At 33.5% G+C, this 15,465-nt stretch overlaps 1 protein-coding gene across 2 annotated transcripts in view; it reads right to left on the bottom strand.

Moving 5' to 3' along the window:
- Nucleotides 1-4,672: 4,672 nt before the first annotated feature.
- The window catches only part of LOC128992185 (transcription factor E2F3-like), a 36,089-nt gene continuing 25,296 nt past the window's right edge, over nucleotides 4,673-15,465 (bottom strand). For both annotated transcript variants that reach the window (XM_054415645.1, XM_054415646.1), the window contains exon 10: nucleotides 4,673-8,812. In XM_054415645.1, the coding sequence (XP_054271620.1) occupies nucleotides 8,667-8,812 (146 nt within the window). In that variant the 3' untranslated portion in view covers nucleotides 4,673-8,666. The remainder of the gene's footprint in view (nucleotides 8,813-15,465) is intronic.

Raw genomic sequence — 15,465 nt, 5'->3', positions numbered from 1 at the left:
GTAGATGAAAAAAATCGATGATGTCGCATTTCTAGGGTGGTCACAACTCGGGGGGGGAGGGGGGGAAGTTGCGCGGGTCATTGGTTTACGTTTCCGCGTCTAACTCACAAACGGTTAATGATAGAAAGGTGAATTAAGCGTCTATCTACGCCTAAATATATTCTCTTTTAAAAAGGTTATTACAACCTTTCTTCTATCTCTTATACTTTAGGCGCTAATCAACATTTATTGCAAAAAATAAAATTTAAAAATACTTTAAAATAAAATATCGGAAATATTGCGCTTGTTTAGGGCATGTTACAAACTATTTATGGTTAGAAAAACTAACAAGTAGTACAACAACACCAAGTTTAAAGAAATCCGTGCAAAAACGACAGAGCTACGTTGATTTCAGTAAGAGTAAACGTGGAAAATTCGTAGTAGTACCGAGGCGCGCATGGATGGTACACGTAGCCCACAGTCAATATAGGTTTGATGTTGTAAGTAACTATGGGAAAGCTGAACTTTTCTATGCTGTTAGACCATGTTAAGATTATCATTTTCCCGAAAGTCAACACTCCTCCCCCCTTGTGCTTTCCTCTAACCCCCCTTTTTAGATAAATTTACAGCCTCTTAGCAATTAAGCTATAGCTTTAAAACGGGTAAGGATAATAAAGCAATCTTTTATTAATCATTTTGCGTTACGATATTCTACAAAAAGTGTATTTACCATGGTATCCTAAATATTCATAGTTAAAAAATATCATAAACATAAAAAAATATTTTTACGGATTAATTTATGAAACTTTTCTTTGTAGATTTTTTATACGAGGTCGCACAACAAAATGTTTGATAAAAAATTTGGGGTGCATAGTTTAAATTTTAAAATGATACATCGTTATTAACAGTTTGTTTGGATATTGTGGTTATAGATAGTACAGTATATTGATTTTACAGGACTCTGGCTTTTTTGTGCACCGCAACAATGAAAAAATTACGTATATTATGGTTTTTGTATTTGAATTTGCCGCTTTATATAGATTATATTAATGTTATGTAGCTCATTCAGTACATATACAGACTGTAGTGGATACATATGAATGAATATCGTGCATTTGCTGCTGTACGCCAGAGACTCATTTTATTATACAGGGTGTCTCACCTAAAGTGAACCAATAGATAACTTTTTTATTATGAGATATAGAGTTTACTTCTTATGGGACACCACCCTTTATTTTAAGATGTTTTTTTAGTGGTTTCGAATTTTAAAAATATGTTCGCCATTTTCCAATATGGCTGAAAACTTTGTTAGTCCTATGGAATACCCTGTATTTTATGATTGTTTTAGAATGTAAACGCACAATTTTTAAACCTTTTTATTCTTGACATTTTTCTCTAAAGCTACTTGTTTAGGAGTTACATCGAAGAAGAAATGGTTTGTGAGTACATCCTGCATCCTGTAGCTCATAAACGAGTAAGTTTAAGAGCGGAAATACAAAGAATAAACAAGTTTTCAAATCACATATACATTAAAAAAAAACCATAAAATAAATTGTTCCAATATCAAAGTAAGCTAGCATTTTTGAAAATGTTGGCCATTTTTTAAACAACAAAATCAGTATTTTTTAACGTACTTTCTATATTTTTTTGAACGAGGACTTATATGTGACTTATTTATTCTTTGCACTTTCTCTCTCGACTTACTCGTTTATGAGCTACAGGATGCCGAATGTACACCACAAGCATTTCTTTTAGGTATAACACGCTGTAACTCCTAAATGGGGTAGGTTTAGGGAAAAAATGTCACGAATAAAAAATAGCTTTTAAATTCTATAAGAATACTAAAATACAGCGTATTCCATAAGAAATAACAAAGTGGTTGGCCATATTGGAAAATGGTGGATATATATTTTTATTCGTAACCATCCCTAAAAACATTTTTTACAAATAAAAGGGGTCGTCTAATAAAAAGTTAACTCTATGTGGAAAATAAAATTTATGTATGTTCACTATGTAATCTCAACCGGGATGAAACGTGTACCCTTTTATAGCAGAATGTTCAATTTAAAAAAAGGTACGTCAATTTTGGTCTAACAAGTTATATTTAAATGAATATGAGTTTTTTTTTAATTTTTAAATGGCAAAGATTGGCGGGCACTTGGAAATTATCTTAAAGAGGCGTGGAGTAAAGGGTGGGAATTGATAATGGAGTATAATTATTAAATTTAAGAATTGAGACATCAATACAAAAATTGGAAAAATCTATGTAATTTAAAAAATTTATAAAATATTGTTTGTTAAGTAACTATCAAAGTAAATTGTAAAAGTAACAGGTTTGTTTTATGAATTATTAACTGTTTGTAGGAAAAATCCAGATTCTCAGTAGGCTACATTTAAATTTTATTATTCATTCAATTGATATCTGATCTATTAGTATGTAGTGCTATTTGCGTATGTTCTGTAGTGGAAATCAGTTTATTTTAAGAATAATTGTATGTGATTCATGGAATTTTTTAAAACTGTTTTAAAATATTTTAAAATCAGTGTGTCTAACACAAAACAGACGGTCTTTGATCATTGTTTTTTTTTTCATTTAAATAAAAAACACTGTATTGATATTTTATTACAATGAACACATTTTCATCTTCTTCTTCTTCAGAAATCTATAATAATTTTTTTTAAATATTTATTCATCTAATAATTCTTTTTGTAGAATATCGTAACGCAAAATGATTAATAAAATATTGCATTATTATCCTTACCCGTTTTAAAGTTATAGCTTAGTTGCTAAGAGGCTGTAAATTTATCTAAAAAGGGGGGTTAGAAGAAAGCACAAGGGGGGAGGAGTGTTGACTTCCGGGAAAATGATAATCTTAACATGGTCTAACAGCATAGAAAAGTTCAGCTTTCCCATAGTTACTTACAACATCAAACCTATATTGACTGTGGGCTACGTGTACCATCCATGCGCGCCTCGGTACTACTACGAATTTTCCACGTTTACTCTTATTGAAATCAACGTAGCTCTGTTGTTTTTGCACGGATTTCTTTAAACTTGGTGTTGTTGTACTACTTGTTAGTTTTTCTAACCATAAATAGTTTGTAACATGCCCTAAACAAGCGCAATATTTCCGATATTTTATTTTAAAGTATTTTTAAATTTTATTTTTTGCAATAAATGTTGATTAGCGCCTAAAGTATAAGAGATAGAAGAAAGGTTGTAATAACCTTTTTAAAAGAGAATATATTTAGGCGTAGATAGACGCTTAATTCACCTTTCTATCATTAACCGTTTGTGAGTTAGACGCGGAAACGTAAACCAATGACCCGCGCAACTTCCCCCCCTCCCCCCCGAGTTGTGACCACCCTAGAAATGCGACATCATCGATTTTTTTCATCTACTAGATGTCCCCAACAATAATCAAAAGTCAAATTTTGTCAGACTTTCAGTGCATACTCAACCCGTTTAGCGCCTGGACTACAAGAAGAAACAAGCACATCATGCGAGTAGATGACTTGCTAATCAGCTGTTTGGAATAGGGGTTTTTGGTTAGAATACTAGCCAACATTTTAATACGCTACAACATACTGAATAATATATTATTGTTAAGATACATACTGTATTAATCAAGATAACATAACAACAATTAGATGTCGTGCGGAAATAGTTATTTGTGTAACTAGTGAGCGCCGCGAACTGGCACTTTGCGCTCGCGTTACACATTATATTTGTCCTATTCCTACAGTAACTTTTAAGCATAATTAGTCTTAGAAACCCTGAACACAACACGTTTTAGGTTAGGTTAAATCCAAGCGTTGAACGAAAATAACGAAACAGCCAACAGGTTGAGTCGTAGTTCGTAGTGTTCGTAGTATTAAATAAAATTCAAAAGGCTGTGAAACGCTACACCAGCTGATTGTAGTCAAGGCAGTGTTGCCAACTTTCCTGAAAGCGAACACGTATTACCTGTTTAATAAATGCACACTGTGTTGTGTTGTTTAGTTGGAATACTGTATGAAAAATATATTGTTGTTAATAATTTAATTAAGGACAGTTATACAGGGTGTCCCGGAACTCTCTACCAATATTTTAGGGTATTGCTCCTGGGTAAGAAACATACCTAAATTTCATATTTAAATTGTCCGGAAGTCCTTAGTTACTCACACAACCGCCATTTTGTTTTTTCAGTTATTATTTTTTTGTAAAGAATGATTAAACATACGAAATAGAAACTTTGCACAAACATTTATAACAACTAGACAAAGCTCCCAAAAAAGTTTGACGATTTTTCATAATCATAAAACAAAATGGCGGCCATTTAAAATTTTGTTTCTTGAATAACTCGAAAACCGTTGATTTTACAAAAAAAAAATACAAGAATAACTTTTTTAGGTTATTTAAATACAAATCGATTGACACCTTATTTTTTTAAGATTGGACGAGTATTAACTGAGATATGGCAATTTTAGTGATACGTGACCGCTGGAGGTTAGTTGCAGCGCATGCTGAAGGCGTCACACATCACTAAAATTACCATATTTTAGTTACCTAATACTCGTCCAATCTTAAAAACAAGAACAAAACAGAATATATCAACGATCCTGGTAAGTTTCAAGAAATATTTTGCAAATACAACACTGAATAGAAATGTGAACAGGATTACAAATTATTAGGCAAATATTTGATCAGGTCCATCAAACTCTTTTTATTATTATAACAATCTGTATGTGTACATACAAATGTCAGTTGTATAACAACCAAGAAGTGAATATATTAATATATATAATCATATATAATACTATAAACTAACTGTTAAGGCTATACATCAGTTACTTAATTGCGGATGCTTTTACAAAATACGCTTTTGGCACAGAATCAATAAAAGGCACAACAAACTTATACGTTTGATAACTCATCAGACACAGTATAAAGAGAAACTATACGAACCGCAGAAAACAAACTACAAATATGAAAGTACTAAAATATGCTGAGGGAAACTATCAAGAATTCCTATAGAATTCATTCCGAAATGTTCTGAACCTTCAAATATTACCCTTTAGAATATTCAGCCCTTCCGACGGACACTGAAGAGAGGCACTCGATTCTAAGTCTCATGATGAAAGGCACGAGTTCCAGATGCCGCTTAAAACCATCCACAATTAAGTTAGGTTAAGAAATAAGAAAATCGTAAAATAATATTAGCTACACACTGTAGACTATCGCTATGTACATTCGCTTTGTACTACGCAAGATCAGTGATGTGATCCGAGAACGTGTGATGATGGCAACTAACAACTTATCGATAATATTAACACTCTACAGTTATTATCGATTAATTTTAAAACTCACCACGCTAAACCGATGGTCGATGGCTACAAAGGCACGATAGGTTCAAAAGTCCGAGTGGTTACGATTATCGGTGAGTGGATGTGAAACTTTGGCTCGGTTCAAATACGTGTTCAGCTGAATTATAAGTTTTAAGATTATGGTAATAATAATTTTACTTAACAATGGATACAAAAAAATGTTAGTTGTGTAGAAGATTTTAAGTTTGGTGTTTGTAAGCATAATATTTTTTTATTATTTTGTTCTGAAATCACCTTAGTTAAACAAACTACAAATTTTCAAATAATTTCAGTGACAAATTTCAAAGATATATGTTTACTCAGAGAACACAAAGACAGGGCAGATTTTGGAGGGGTAGCATTATGATAACAACTTTTAAGGGTTGTAAAATAAAATTTGTTAAGGGATAGGTCGGTAAAATTTGTTACAGTTATTTAACCATAAGAAAAGAACAATTTTGCTTAGGCTACAGCCACTTTTGGTGACTTGATCACCGCTACCTGGTTGCCTTTACTCTTTACTTTACTTTTATATGCAAACTGGTGTAAGGAGGGGTCACACTAGTGACTTCTAGCTATAGGAATGAGAAGGACCTGTTAAATTTTTTTTACATCCAAAAAGTAAAAAAAAAAACACGGATTTGTGTGCATCCCCTTCTTGTACTTAGTTTGAAGCGTCATTATTTTCACAACTTATCATTCTTTAAGGATGGCACATTTTCGAATTGCTATTTTTTTGTATTTTTTTCGATGAATATAGCCAGGATTGACAATTTCCTGACAAGACTCTGAATTCCTATTGCACCAACGATACTTGCTTATTTAATTTATGAAAACCTATGAATTAACATACTTTTCAACTGCAAAGTACCACCAATCCAAAACTAAAGAAGATATATCTTGGTACAGTAAAACAGTCCAGGATCTGGTTGTGAGGGAGCGAATTGTTGCCTAGGGTAATCGATTGCCGTTGGATAACAGGGGGAGCTTATTTGTTGCCGCAAAGTTAGGGGTTGTATTTTGACCTGAAAATGCTCCCGAACACATTAGTTTTTCTAATTCAGGTTGCTTTACGTGGCCACCATCATATATTTAATGCTATCAGTTTTCATTCATCGTAGCAACGACCGAGTCTCCACATTTAATTGAATACCGAACCAGAGTTTCTTACACCCACACACCTCTAGTTACAATATAAACATGGGTGAGGTAAGCGTTCGCTGTGGTAGGTGGGTATCGACCATCGACCGACACTCGTACAATTTAAGCGTATTAAATAGCTGGTCACGCTTAGACAATCTACTGCTTAACTGTTGGAAACACAAAAACATTGACAAACGGTTTGGAATAAAAATAGTAAATCACCTCTGGATAAAACAACGTACAATGTCTTTGGTCACATTTTGGGCGTAAAAAAGTGTCAATCTATTCATCATTTAGAGTGAGGACTATTTTTACATGAGAAAATACAACTTGTAACTTAAACATGATTAAATCAAATTGTGATCACTTCCCAAATCTAGAGTTGCTTCAAAACAATTTATGTCAAGCAACATGATAAAAACAAGAACATTTCTCACAGAGACTTACGAAAACAAATACAAACAACAATGGTTGATACAATTATTACAATCACATTTTAAACCATTTCCAAAATATATTTAATTCTTTTTTTGTGTGTAATTTATGAAAAAGAATGGAAAAATAACTTAAAAAGACTTCTTAATAATTAAAAAATTACTAAAAACCGTTAAAATAGTTATGGCATTTATATCAAACCAATTGGTAGATTTGTTAAGGATTGCAAAAATGAATCCATATAAATTAGTTATAAAGTTAAAATTAATTTAAGATAACACTATTAATGCCAACCCAAGCACGTAATTTAAAATTTAAGGCAATGCTTTGATTATTTGTACCTAGATTAAAAAAATTCAAATATCAAATGTTATTTCCCACTGGAACTTATTCCTTCTTTCCAAAAACCCTACATTGTTATGAAACTTAAGTGTAAGCTAAAAAAAATAAAAAACACTTAATTTAGATAGAGTTACCTAAAGTTGAACAATGCTTTGAGCAAGCGAATCAACAACTATTATGTACAAAATATACATAAATGGAAATGATAATTAACGGTTCTTATAAATAAAATGAGTCAAATATACAGTCTTACATACATTAGTGCTGATACAGAAACAGCTGATGAAAACAGCAACACTAACGCCTCTAGTAAAGCTAGTCCTAATGAAAATGTTCAAAAATGTGTAAGTACTAGTATATACAATGTATACACGCTACAAAAATGTTATTGACAGAAATATATCGTTTCAAGTAAACTTTTGATAGAACAAATATAAACAATAAAAACATATATGCACGTGACAGAACAAAAACAAATACAAGATGATGACAACACTTACTAAATACTACAACATTTGCTTTACTATGACATTTGACCAATGAAAATTTGAAATAGAAAGTTGTAAACTAAATATAATAGAATTTAGATTAACCAATTACATATTTTTTTCTTCAAATGGTGGTTAAGCTAACCATCAAATCTATATTTGTGGTGCCATTTAACCATATAACTGGATGTGAATGCTTTACTCTGTTTTAAATCAATTTTACCCTCTTCTTACTAAAGATTATTTTTGAGAATACCTTTAGAATAACTTATCACCTATCTTTAGATTTGCCATCAAGCATCATCATTCAACTATCTACTTTATACCTCAACCAAAAATTTGATTTGTTTTACATTCTTACTTCAATTAAAGATGTATTTCACCAGTTCTTATTACATCATCCTATATGTTTTTGTCTAAGAACCTTAAGTGAAATATCAGATTTCATCTGAGCTATTGATTATTAAGATCGGATGTACCTGAAGCATGTTGCTGAATCACGAATCAACAATAATTATAATTATGTTAGAACTTATCTGTAATCAATGATATGTAACTCCATTTTTAAGTTGATTATATATGTCATGGTCTTAAAATACTCCTCGAAATAAAGGCTTTAATTTGAAGTTTTAATTGATACATTTTTTATACCTAAACATTGTGATTAGACTCACAAGTATTTTAATATTTCTTCATGTTAAGTAAGAGTTTGAAGTAACGTACATACCAATAAAGTTTTAATCAAGTAAGTGATTCTTGTATCATCCTACTGAGTAAAGCAAATGTTGTAACTGATTAGAGTGAATTCTAGAAAATAATAGCAAAAAGGTGAATTAAATTTGGCATTAAAACAAGATTCCTCGATCTACCATGAAAACTAAGAGAAACACCAATCGTGACGAAAGAAAGGAGAGAAGAGGTGTTTTACGAGCATTACAGCGCAGAGCTAAATATATTGTCGAGGAAGAGGTCATTGAAGCCCTCATCATTGTCGAGAGTGAAGGAGTAGTCAGACTCGGAGAGAGGAGGTTCTAGTTGCAGGAACGGCTCAGAGGTGAGACAAGAAAGGTCGTCCGCTTCTAGAACATCACGGCAAACACATCATAACAGTCCTTACAATACTCAAACATTTTATTTAGTTTTTTTTTTGCAGGAAAACACTTGGCTGAGGGATGTATTCAGGATGAGGGAAAGGATTAACAACTAGCTTACCCAAGAAAGTAGTTCCAGGCATTTGAAAGCACAGTAATTATAGTCCGTAAGGTAGGTGAAGGAATCTAAGGGGTTACAGTCCTCACACACAGAGACACACCTACACACACACCGTGTGGTAGGTAGGGCCCTGCTTGCGAGTGCGCGTGCGTTGGTGGAAGGGACGTTAATCCCTCAGAGTCCTTCACCAACCTCACGGACTATAGGCTATCTTTGTCATTCATAATTGGCGAAAATTTAGAAGGCAAAGCCTGGCGAGGTTGTTGGTTGTCGAACATTCACAGACCAAAAAAATCACAACTTGTCTTTAAAAAACACAAAAATATTATCCTGAATAAAAAAAAATACCTTTTCATGATCATGAAGTCATATTAAAAAAATGTTCAAAAATGTCCATTTTTAACCTCTTGTACCTCTGTACAGCCCCCTACTCTCAACGTGTGGTTTGTCAGAACTCCTTGTGTTCTTAATCAGTGGTTCGTATTGACACACACCGTGAGAACAGCTCGTCAGATGTTTGTGCAGCAGTTCGAGGTGGTTCGTTATGGCCCCTTCCCGTCCGAGGTCGGTAAACCTTCAAAGGCCTATGGTTTGTGTAGTTTCGGTTCAGGCTGACTCGGTGCACTGTTCTCATGGCCTGTTCAGTTTTTGAGCTGAGCGCTAGTACATTGAATAAGGTGTGTGGTATCCACAACAAGAAGACCATGGAGACTGAAACAAAGTCTATGGTGTGTGGAAATAAATTCAAGTTTAGCAATTAAACTTCCCTAGTATAAAAAAAGAAATCACAAAACCTATCGGTGACAAAAAGGAATCTTGAATTTGAAGGCGAAGAAGACTAGTTCAACTGGAAGTGCAACATTTCAAGCATACAAGCCTGAATGGTTCGCCTTCAGTAAAATGGTGTCCTCGTTGCATTCACTATACACATTGGGGGATACTAAAGGATAATGGCCCAGCCTATCTCTCCAAGCCCGCCAGTGGCTCTTGAAATCTACAAGCCACCACGTTCCTTGAGAACAGCTGAGTTCACAAAGGTTCGCTACTTCTCTGATAACTCAAAATCCGTTGACTGATCAAGATCAGCGCTTTCAACCTTCCACGTATTGTGAGAACGAGGCTTAACCATTCACTTCAGTTAGGTTACTAGAGGTCCCACTTATAGTACATTATTTGTGTGAATAACGTATTTTGTGCTAAGCCGCAAAGTTTTTTAAGTATTTAAAAAAAAACAAAAAAAACTAAAAATCTTTTATTCACCTCACCAACCTGAGCTCAAAATGGTGTACCTTTTTGCTGAACATACAAGTAAATTCCTACATTCCTACCTTCAAGAATTCCCCTGGCAGACTATCATTTAGAGTCAGACCTACAAATACTTTCCTCTCACAGAAAAATACTAAGCACAGAAAAAAAAGGAGAGGGACATTAAGTATTGAGAGGAACAGCCATTATGCTGATAGGGAGAAAAAGCTGATGCCTTCACAAAATAATCCATCGCAGATGAATCCAAAGTAAGTCTGAAAGTAGAAAAAAATCAGAAAACAAATAGCGGTTCAACATAATATTCCAAGCTAACGATTCCAATAGAAAACGTTCTAAGCCAAATAAACATGCACATGCACGGATCAAGCCACAAAACACAAAAGGTACTCGCTTTAGCTTTAGATACTGAAGTAGACATCCCACCTGTAGCCAATTTTGATTAGAGAAAATTTGAACAAATCATTCACAGAGTGAGTTTTCAAATATTCATTTACCATCTTAGTTTTTGACGCCAAGGTTTTTAATATCTTGCAAAAGGTTTTATAGTTCAAAAGTTGACCTTTCAGTATGCTTAACAAGTTCGGGTACTCAACATAAATCAGCTACTTACATCAGCGCACACTCTAGTGATTCAACTCAACTACTCTCGCTTTTGTTCTACAACTGGCTACGAGGGAATGGCACGTCTAGTTTTATGCATAAACCACTACTAGTCACAACAAGACTACGAGCACACATTAGTTGGATGGACTTACCACAGACAGGCCGGCACGAGACACGTAGCATGCGGCTAGCGATGTAGCGTTAACATGCGGCCAAGCGTTATAGGGCACGAGCTAAGCTGAATGCTATGGTGCTACAACGCTAAGATGCTGAGGCACTCAAGCATCCAGCCCAGCGCGCGCCCACCGCGACGCATGCTGACGTAGACCTACATGTTAGACACAACCCGACGGAAACAGTTACCCAGCTGGTGGAGAGATAAATGATTGGTTATTGTTATTACCAATATCATCAATTGAGAGCAAGTCCCTACAGTGTATTTTAGCAGGTACACGTGAAGTATGTCTAGATCAGAATGGTTATTACTCCTCACAATTTTATAATAATATTTTATAATTTTATTTTGTTAATTTTAACCGATTGAAATTGCCTTGTTTAGCTTTGATACAGGTAGCAGTTTCTTTTACAATCATTTTTAACAAAAGCCATTTGATCAAAGGACGGCTGGGTCAAGTTTCAAGCCATAAAAAAGTACAGTACCTCACTTTGCTGTTTCTCAGGATCGAACCAGAAACCGTTTGAAGGTTAGATGAGCACCATGAAAATTTAAGTTAGGGCTGGGAGTGTTAAACAGCATTTGTTTATTTTGTAGTTTGTAGTTTGATGATCAGGAATGTTAATATCAATAGGAATTTTCAAAACTTGAATTTTTAAGTTGAATTTAATTTGGAGCTCATTTTTAGCTACTTTAGATAATTAAAATAAAAAAAAAACTAAACCAAGGATTAAGTATTACCTCTCTACCAGCAGAGTACAAGCCATTTCACATAAAATAAACACCAGTTAAATTTATACATAAAAATAACTAACAGGTTAATAACATACAGCACCACAAGCATATGAATGGTAACACTGATTAGATGAGAAATAACAACAAGCGATTAATTAGTAAGGAGTTATTAAATTGTGACTTGCGAAACTGTATAATGCCTTAGAAATAATTTCAAATTTGCCCAGATGTTAAAAACCAACAGATGATTTTAGTATAGACTTATAACTATTTCCTTAACTTTTGATAGAATAATACTTTGTGTAACAGCACCCTGCTTAACCAAAACCGGGTAAACCCAAAAATCATTATATAAAGGTCAAATCAATTTCAAGAACAACCGTGGCGCTTCTAGTTGGCCCAGCTTGGTCCGAGTTATTCAAAATAAATTAAATTGAGATAACAGTTGTAGGCCTGCATTTTAAGACAACAGTAATTAAAATAATGTAAAAACCTACTTTTATAGATCTCTATGGAACAAGATAGCGTTACAATTCAAACTATAGAAAAATGGGTTATCCATAACAGCCTTTCCCCTTTTATTTTTGATAGTCAAAGCTTTTTAATGTGTGTGAAAATTGATAATAAAAAAAAAATGGTTTAATAGTTTCATTAGTTTTCATACAAGAAATCAAGTACAATGTGCATTTAAGATTTTCTTTTTCAATATACACTTTCAGTTTAATAACCAAATATTCAATATTCAACGCAACAAACAATACATTTTTTGTATATCTTGATTTTCTACTTGAGATTAAATATTTATTAAATATACTTTAAAAAATTTAATGGCAAAAGCTAACATACTGGTAAATTAAATGTAATGTAATGAAAAGTAATGTCAGTATTATTATTGTTAAAAGCTATGTAAAATACATAAGAAACATTGTATTTGCAATTTTAAGTAGCAATTGATTTAAGGTTAATGGTTGTGTTAACATTAACACATCTTTTATACTTGTTTTTTACAAATTGTGAAAATGAACTCGACAAAGTTGTTTTGTTGCTTATTCTAGCATTACTGTTTACTGGAAATTGGTTACCAATGTTTATATCAGTTGTTGAAAGCATAGTCTTATTATCAACATTACTTATATTTCTAGTATCGAAAAAGTGTTTTTTTTTTCATTCTGTTTGTCACTTTTACACAGTTTCCATTGAACATAAAAATTGGTATTTGCATCGTTGAGTGTCCAACTACAAGAACCAATCAATTCACATGTTTATTTATTTTTTTAAACAAAGACAAAATATTGAAGTATGGCACACTGTGCCGAAACTAGATTTATTAATTCATACATTGGTCATAAAACGATTATTTTACCAGTTAGTTTACAGTTTACACAGTTATTTTACAAACCAACATTTTACTAGACTGACTTTACATGTTTAATTTAACATGGTATGGTAACAATAACATTGGTTAGAATACATTAACTTTAGTATAATACTTATTTAAACTTATTCCATGATTCTGTAACCAAAAAAGTAACATCTTTGTATACTTTTGATTTAGACATATTTTTTAGTCTCATAAGCTAAGTCTGCCATTTGCAATCTAAAAACCAACGTCATCAAGTTTAAAATTAAAAGTGGCCATAGAGAGATAAGTGATGGTACACAACATGTGGTTATTAAGTTGACTTACTGGATTAAAAGTGAGATTTGAATTGAAAGATGCTTGAACTTAAAAAAAGTATCCCATTAAATGAGCAAAACTTTTGTAAGACTAAGGTTTGTCAGTGTTGGACTTCATGCTAATTACATAAGTATACACATGTGTCAATTTTATCACTGAATCATGGACATATTTAGAAAGTATCTTTATGAATTCTTAGCAACTAAAAGCTTAAGGCCAGTTCACACATGGCGACTAAATCGCCACAACTTAGTCCCCACTACTATTAGTCGCAGCTACTACTTCCCAGCAAAATATATAATCTGAGTTCATACTTCACGATTTGTAGCGGCTAGTAGTTAAGACAAATTTGTTTGTGTGTTAATATTTGTGCTGTGAAAAATGTCTGTAGGAATAAAGCGAGAGACTTTGCACCGAGTCTTGCGTATTTCCATCAAGGCACTTGGTGAGGAATTAGTAGATAAATTAAGAAATTAAAATAAAAACGTCAGTGGGTTCAGATAGGTTAGGTGATTCTACCACATTAAAATTGGCAAGTGAAGACGCCCAATTGTAATATGACATTATGATGTTGACCATTGCAAAGTTTAAAGAGTTGTTAGGGTAAATCACGTGAATCTTAAGGTTGGGTACTAGCGACTACTCGCCACAAAAGATAAACACGTCCGACTTTCTGCACGAGTAAATTTTTACTCGCAGGCAAATGCTAAATGCCGATACTTTCTATTCTCACATAGCGATTAGTAGCCGCTACTCTAGTCGCAGCGAGTTAAGTCGCCATGCGTTAACTAGCCTTCCTTACAGGGATATTCTGAGGATCAGCAATCGTCTGAGGATCCGATGATCGATGATGATCTCTGATGGCACATCAGGACTCAGACTGTGATATGAACAGCTACACATTCACAGCCGGAGCCCCGACGGCAAACAGAGACAACAAAGCGACGTCCTGCGTTGCTTCAAACATGTCAGAGCAAGACAGCAATAGATATCAGAGATTATTTCTTTCTAATCTAAACCTTTGATTATAGGACCACCCAAAGTTGGTTGTTGCCTGTTTCAGAATAAAAAATGGTTGAATAGAGCCACAAACAGAGTTTAAATTACTGATTTCTGTCACGGACACCTTTTTTACCAAGCCTAACTAAAGGGACGAATATATATTGTTGTATAATTTTACCCAATGCAAATTCAGTTGTTCTTTACTACAACCAAGGTTTTAACGCTGGTTGCGTTTTCATCATGCAGATACCTTTATCGACAACATCAATTTTCATGGTAAGATGTGCAATCTGTGAATATTTGTGTGTACAACCCTCTTGGCGACCAAATTATGTTGAAGATTGATATTCTCAATAATTACATCTTCATGATCATGACGCAACCAGCGTCAAAAACTTGTGGTAAAGAACGACTAGATCTAGGCTAGGACGAAAATAGAGGCGAATTAATTAAACTACCATACCATATTGTCTTACAAGTTCATGGTGAATCCACAACACTGAGTAAATAAATGGTCAGCTTTTTGTAAAAGGTAGCAACGTTAATGTTACATCAACTAAGGGGAAATATCAAATTAGACTATAGTACACAATTAGAGTGAAACGTTCAACTATGTCCTTGTTAAAATAAAACATTGGCCATATGGTCCATATAGATGGGATGTCTACTTCAGTATCAAAGTCAATGCTTAAATATAATCAAACATAATGAAACTGACTGGCATTCAGGATAAAACAGTAAATATTTTATTGCAATGGTTCAAATTAAGAAGTAAACCTCAATAGTTTGCCTACATATAGTTTTAAAGTGGTCCCAAACGAAAATGTAAAAATATTAAATCATTGAACGGGTAGAAAAAAATATTTACCATCAACATTAAAAATTAATTACATTACAAATTTAAACAGTTACAACATATAGAGCTCGTGCGTTTCCTGGTGAAGCCTGGGGGTAGGTGGTTAGAGTGGCTCTGAACCGGTTTTGTAGGGGCTTCAACCCTACCCCCAGGCTTCACCCGGAAACGCACGACCTCTAGCTTAACTGCACAACACAAGAAGTAA

Source organism: Macrosteles quadrilineatus, unplaced genomic scaffold, assembly GCF_028750875.1.
Source record: "Macrosteles quadrilineatus isolate MER2022 unplaced genomic scaffold, UCM_ALF_1.0 Scaffold_4__1_contigs__length_99947679, whole genome shotgun sequence".
Lineage (NCBI taxonomy): Eukaryota > Metazoa > Arthropoda > Insecta > Hemiptera > Cicadellidae > Macrosteles > Macrosteles quadrilineatus.
The sequence above is the reverse complement of the archived record's forward strand: the minus strand, read 5'-3'. Positions and strand labels throughout refer to the sequence as shown.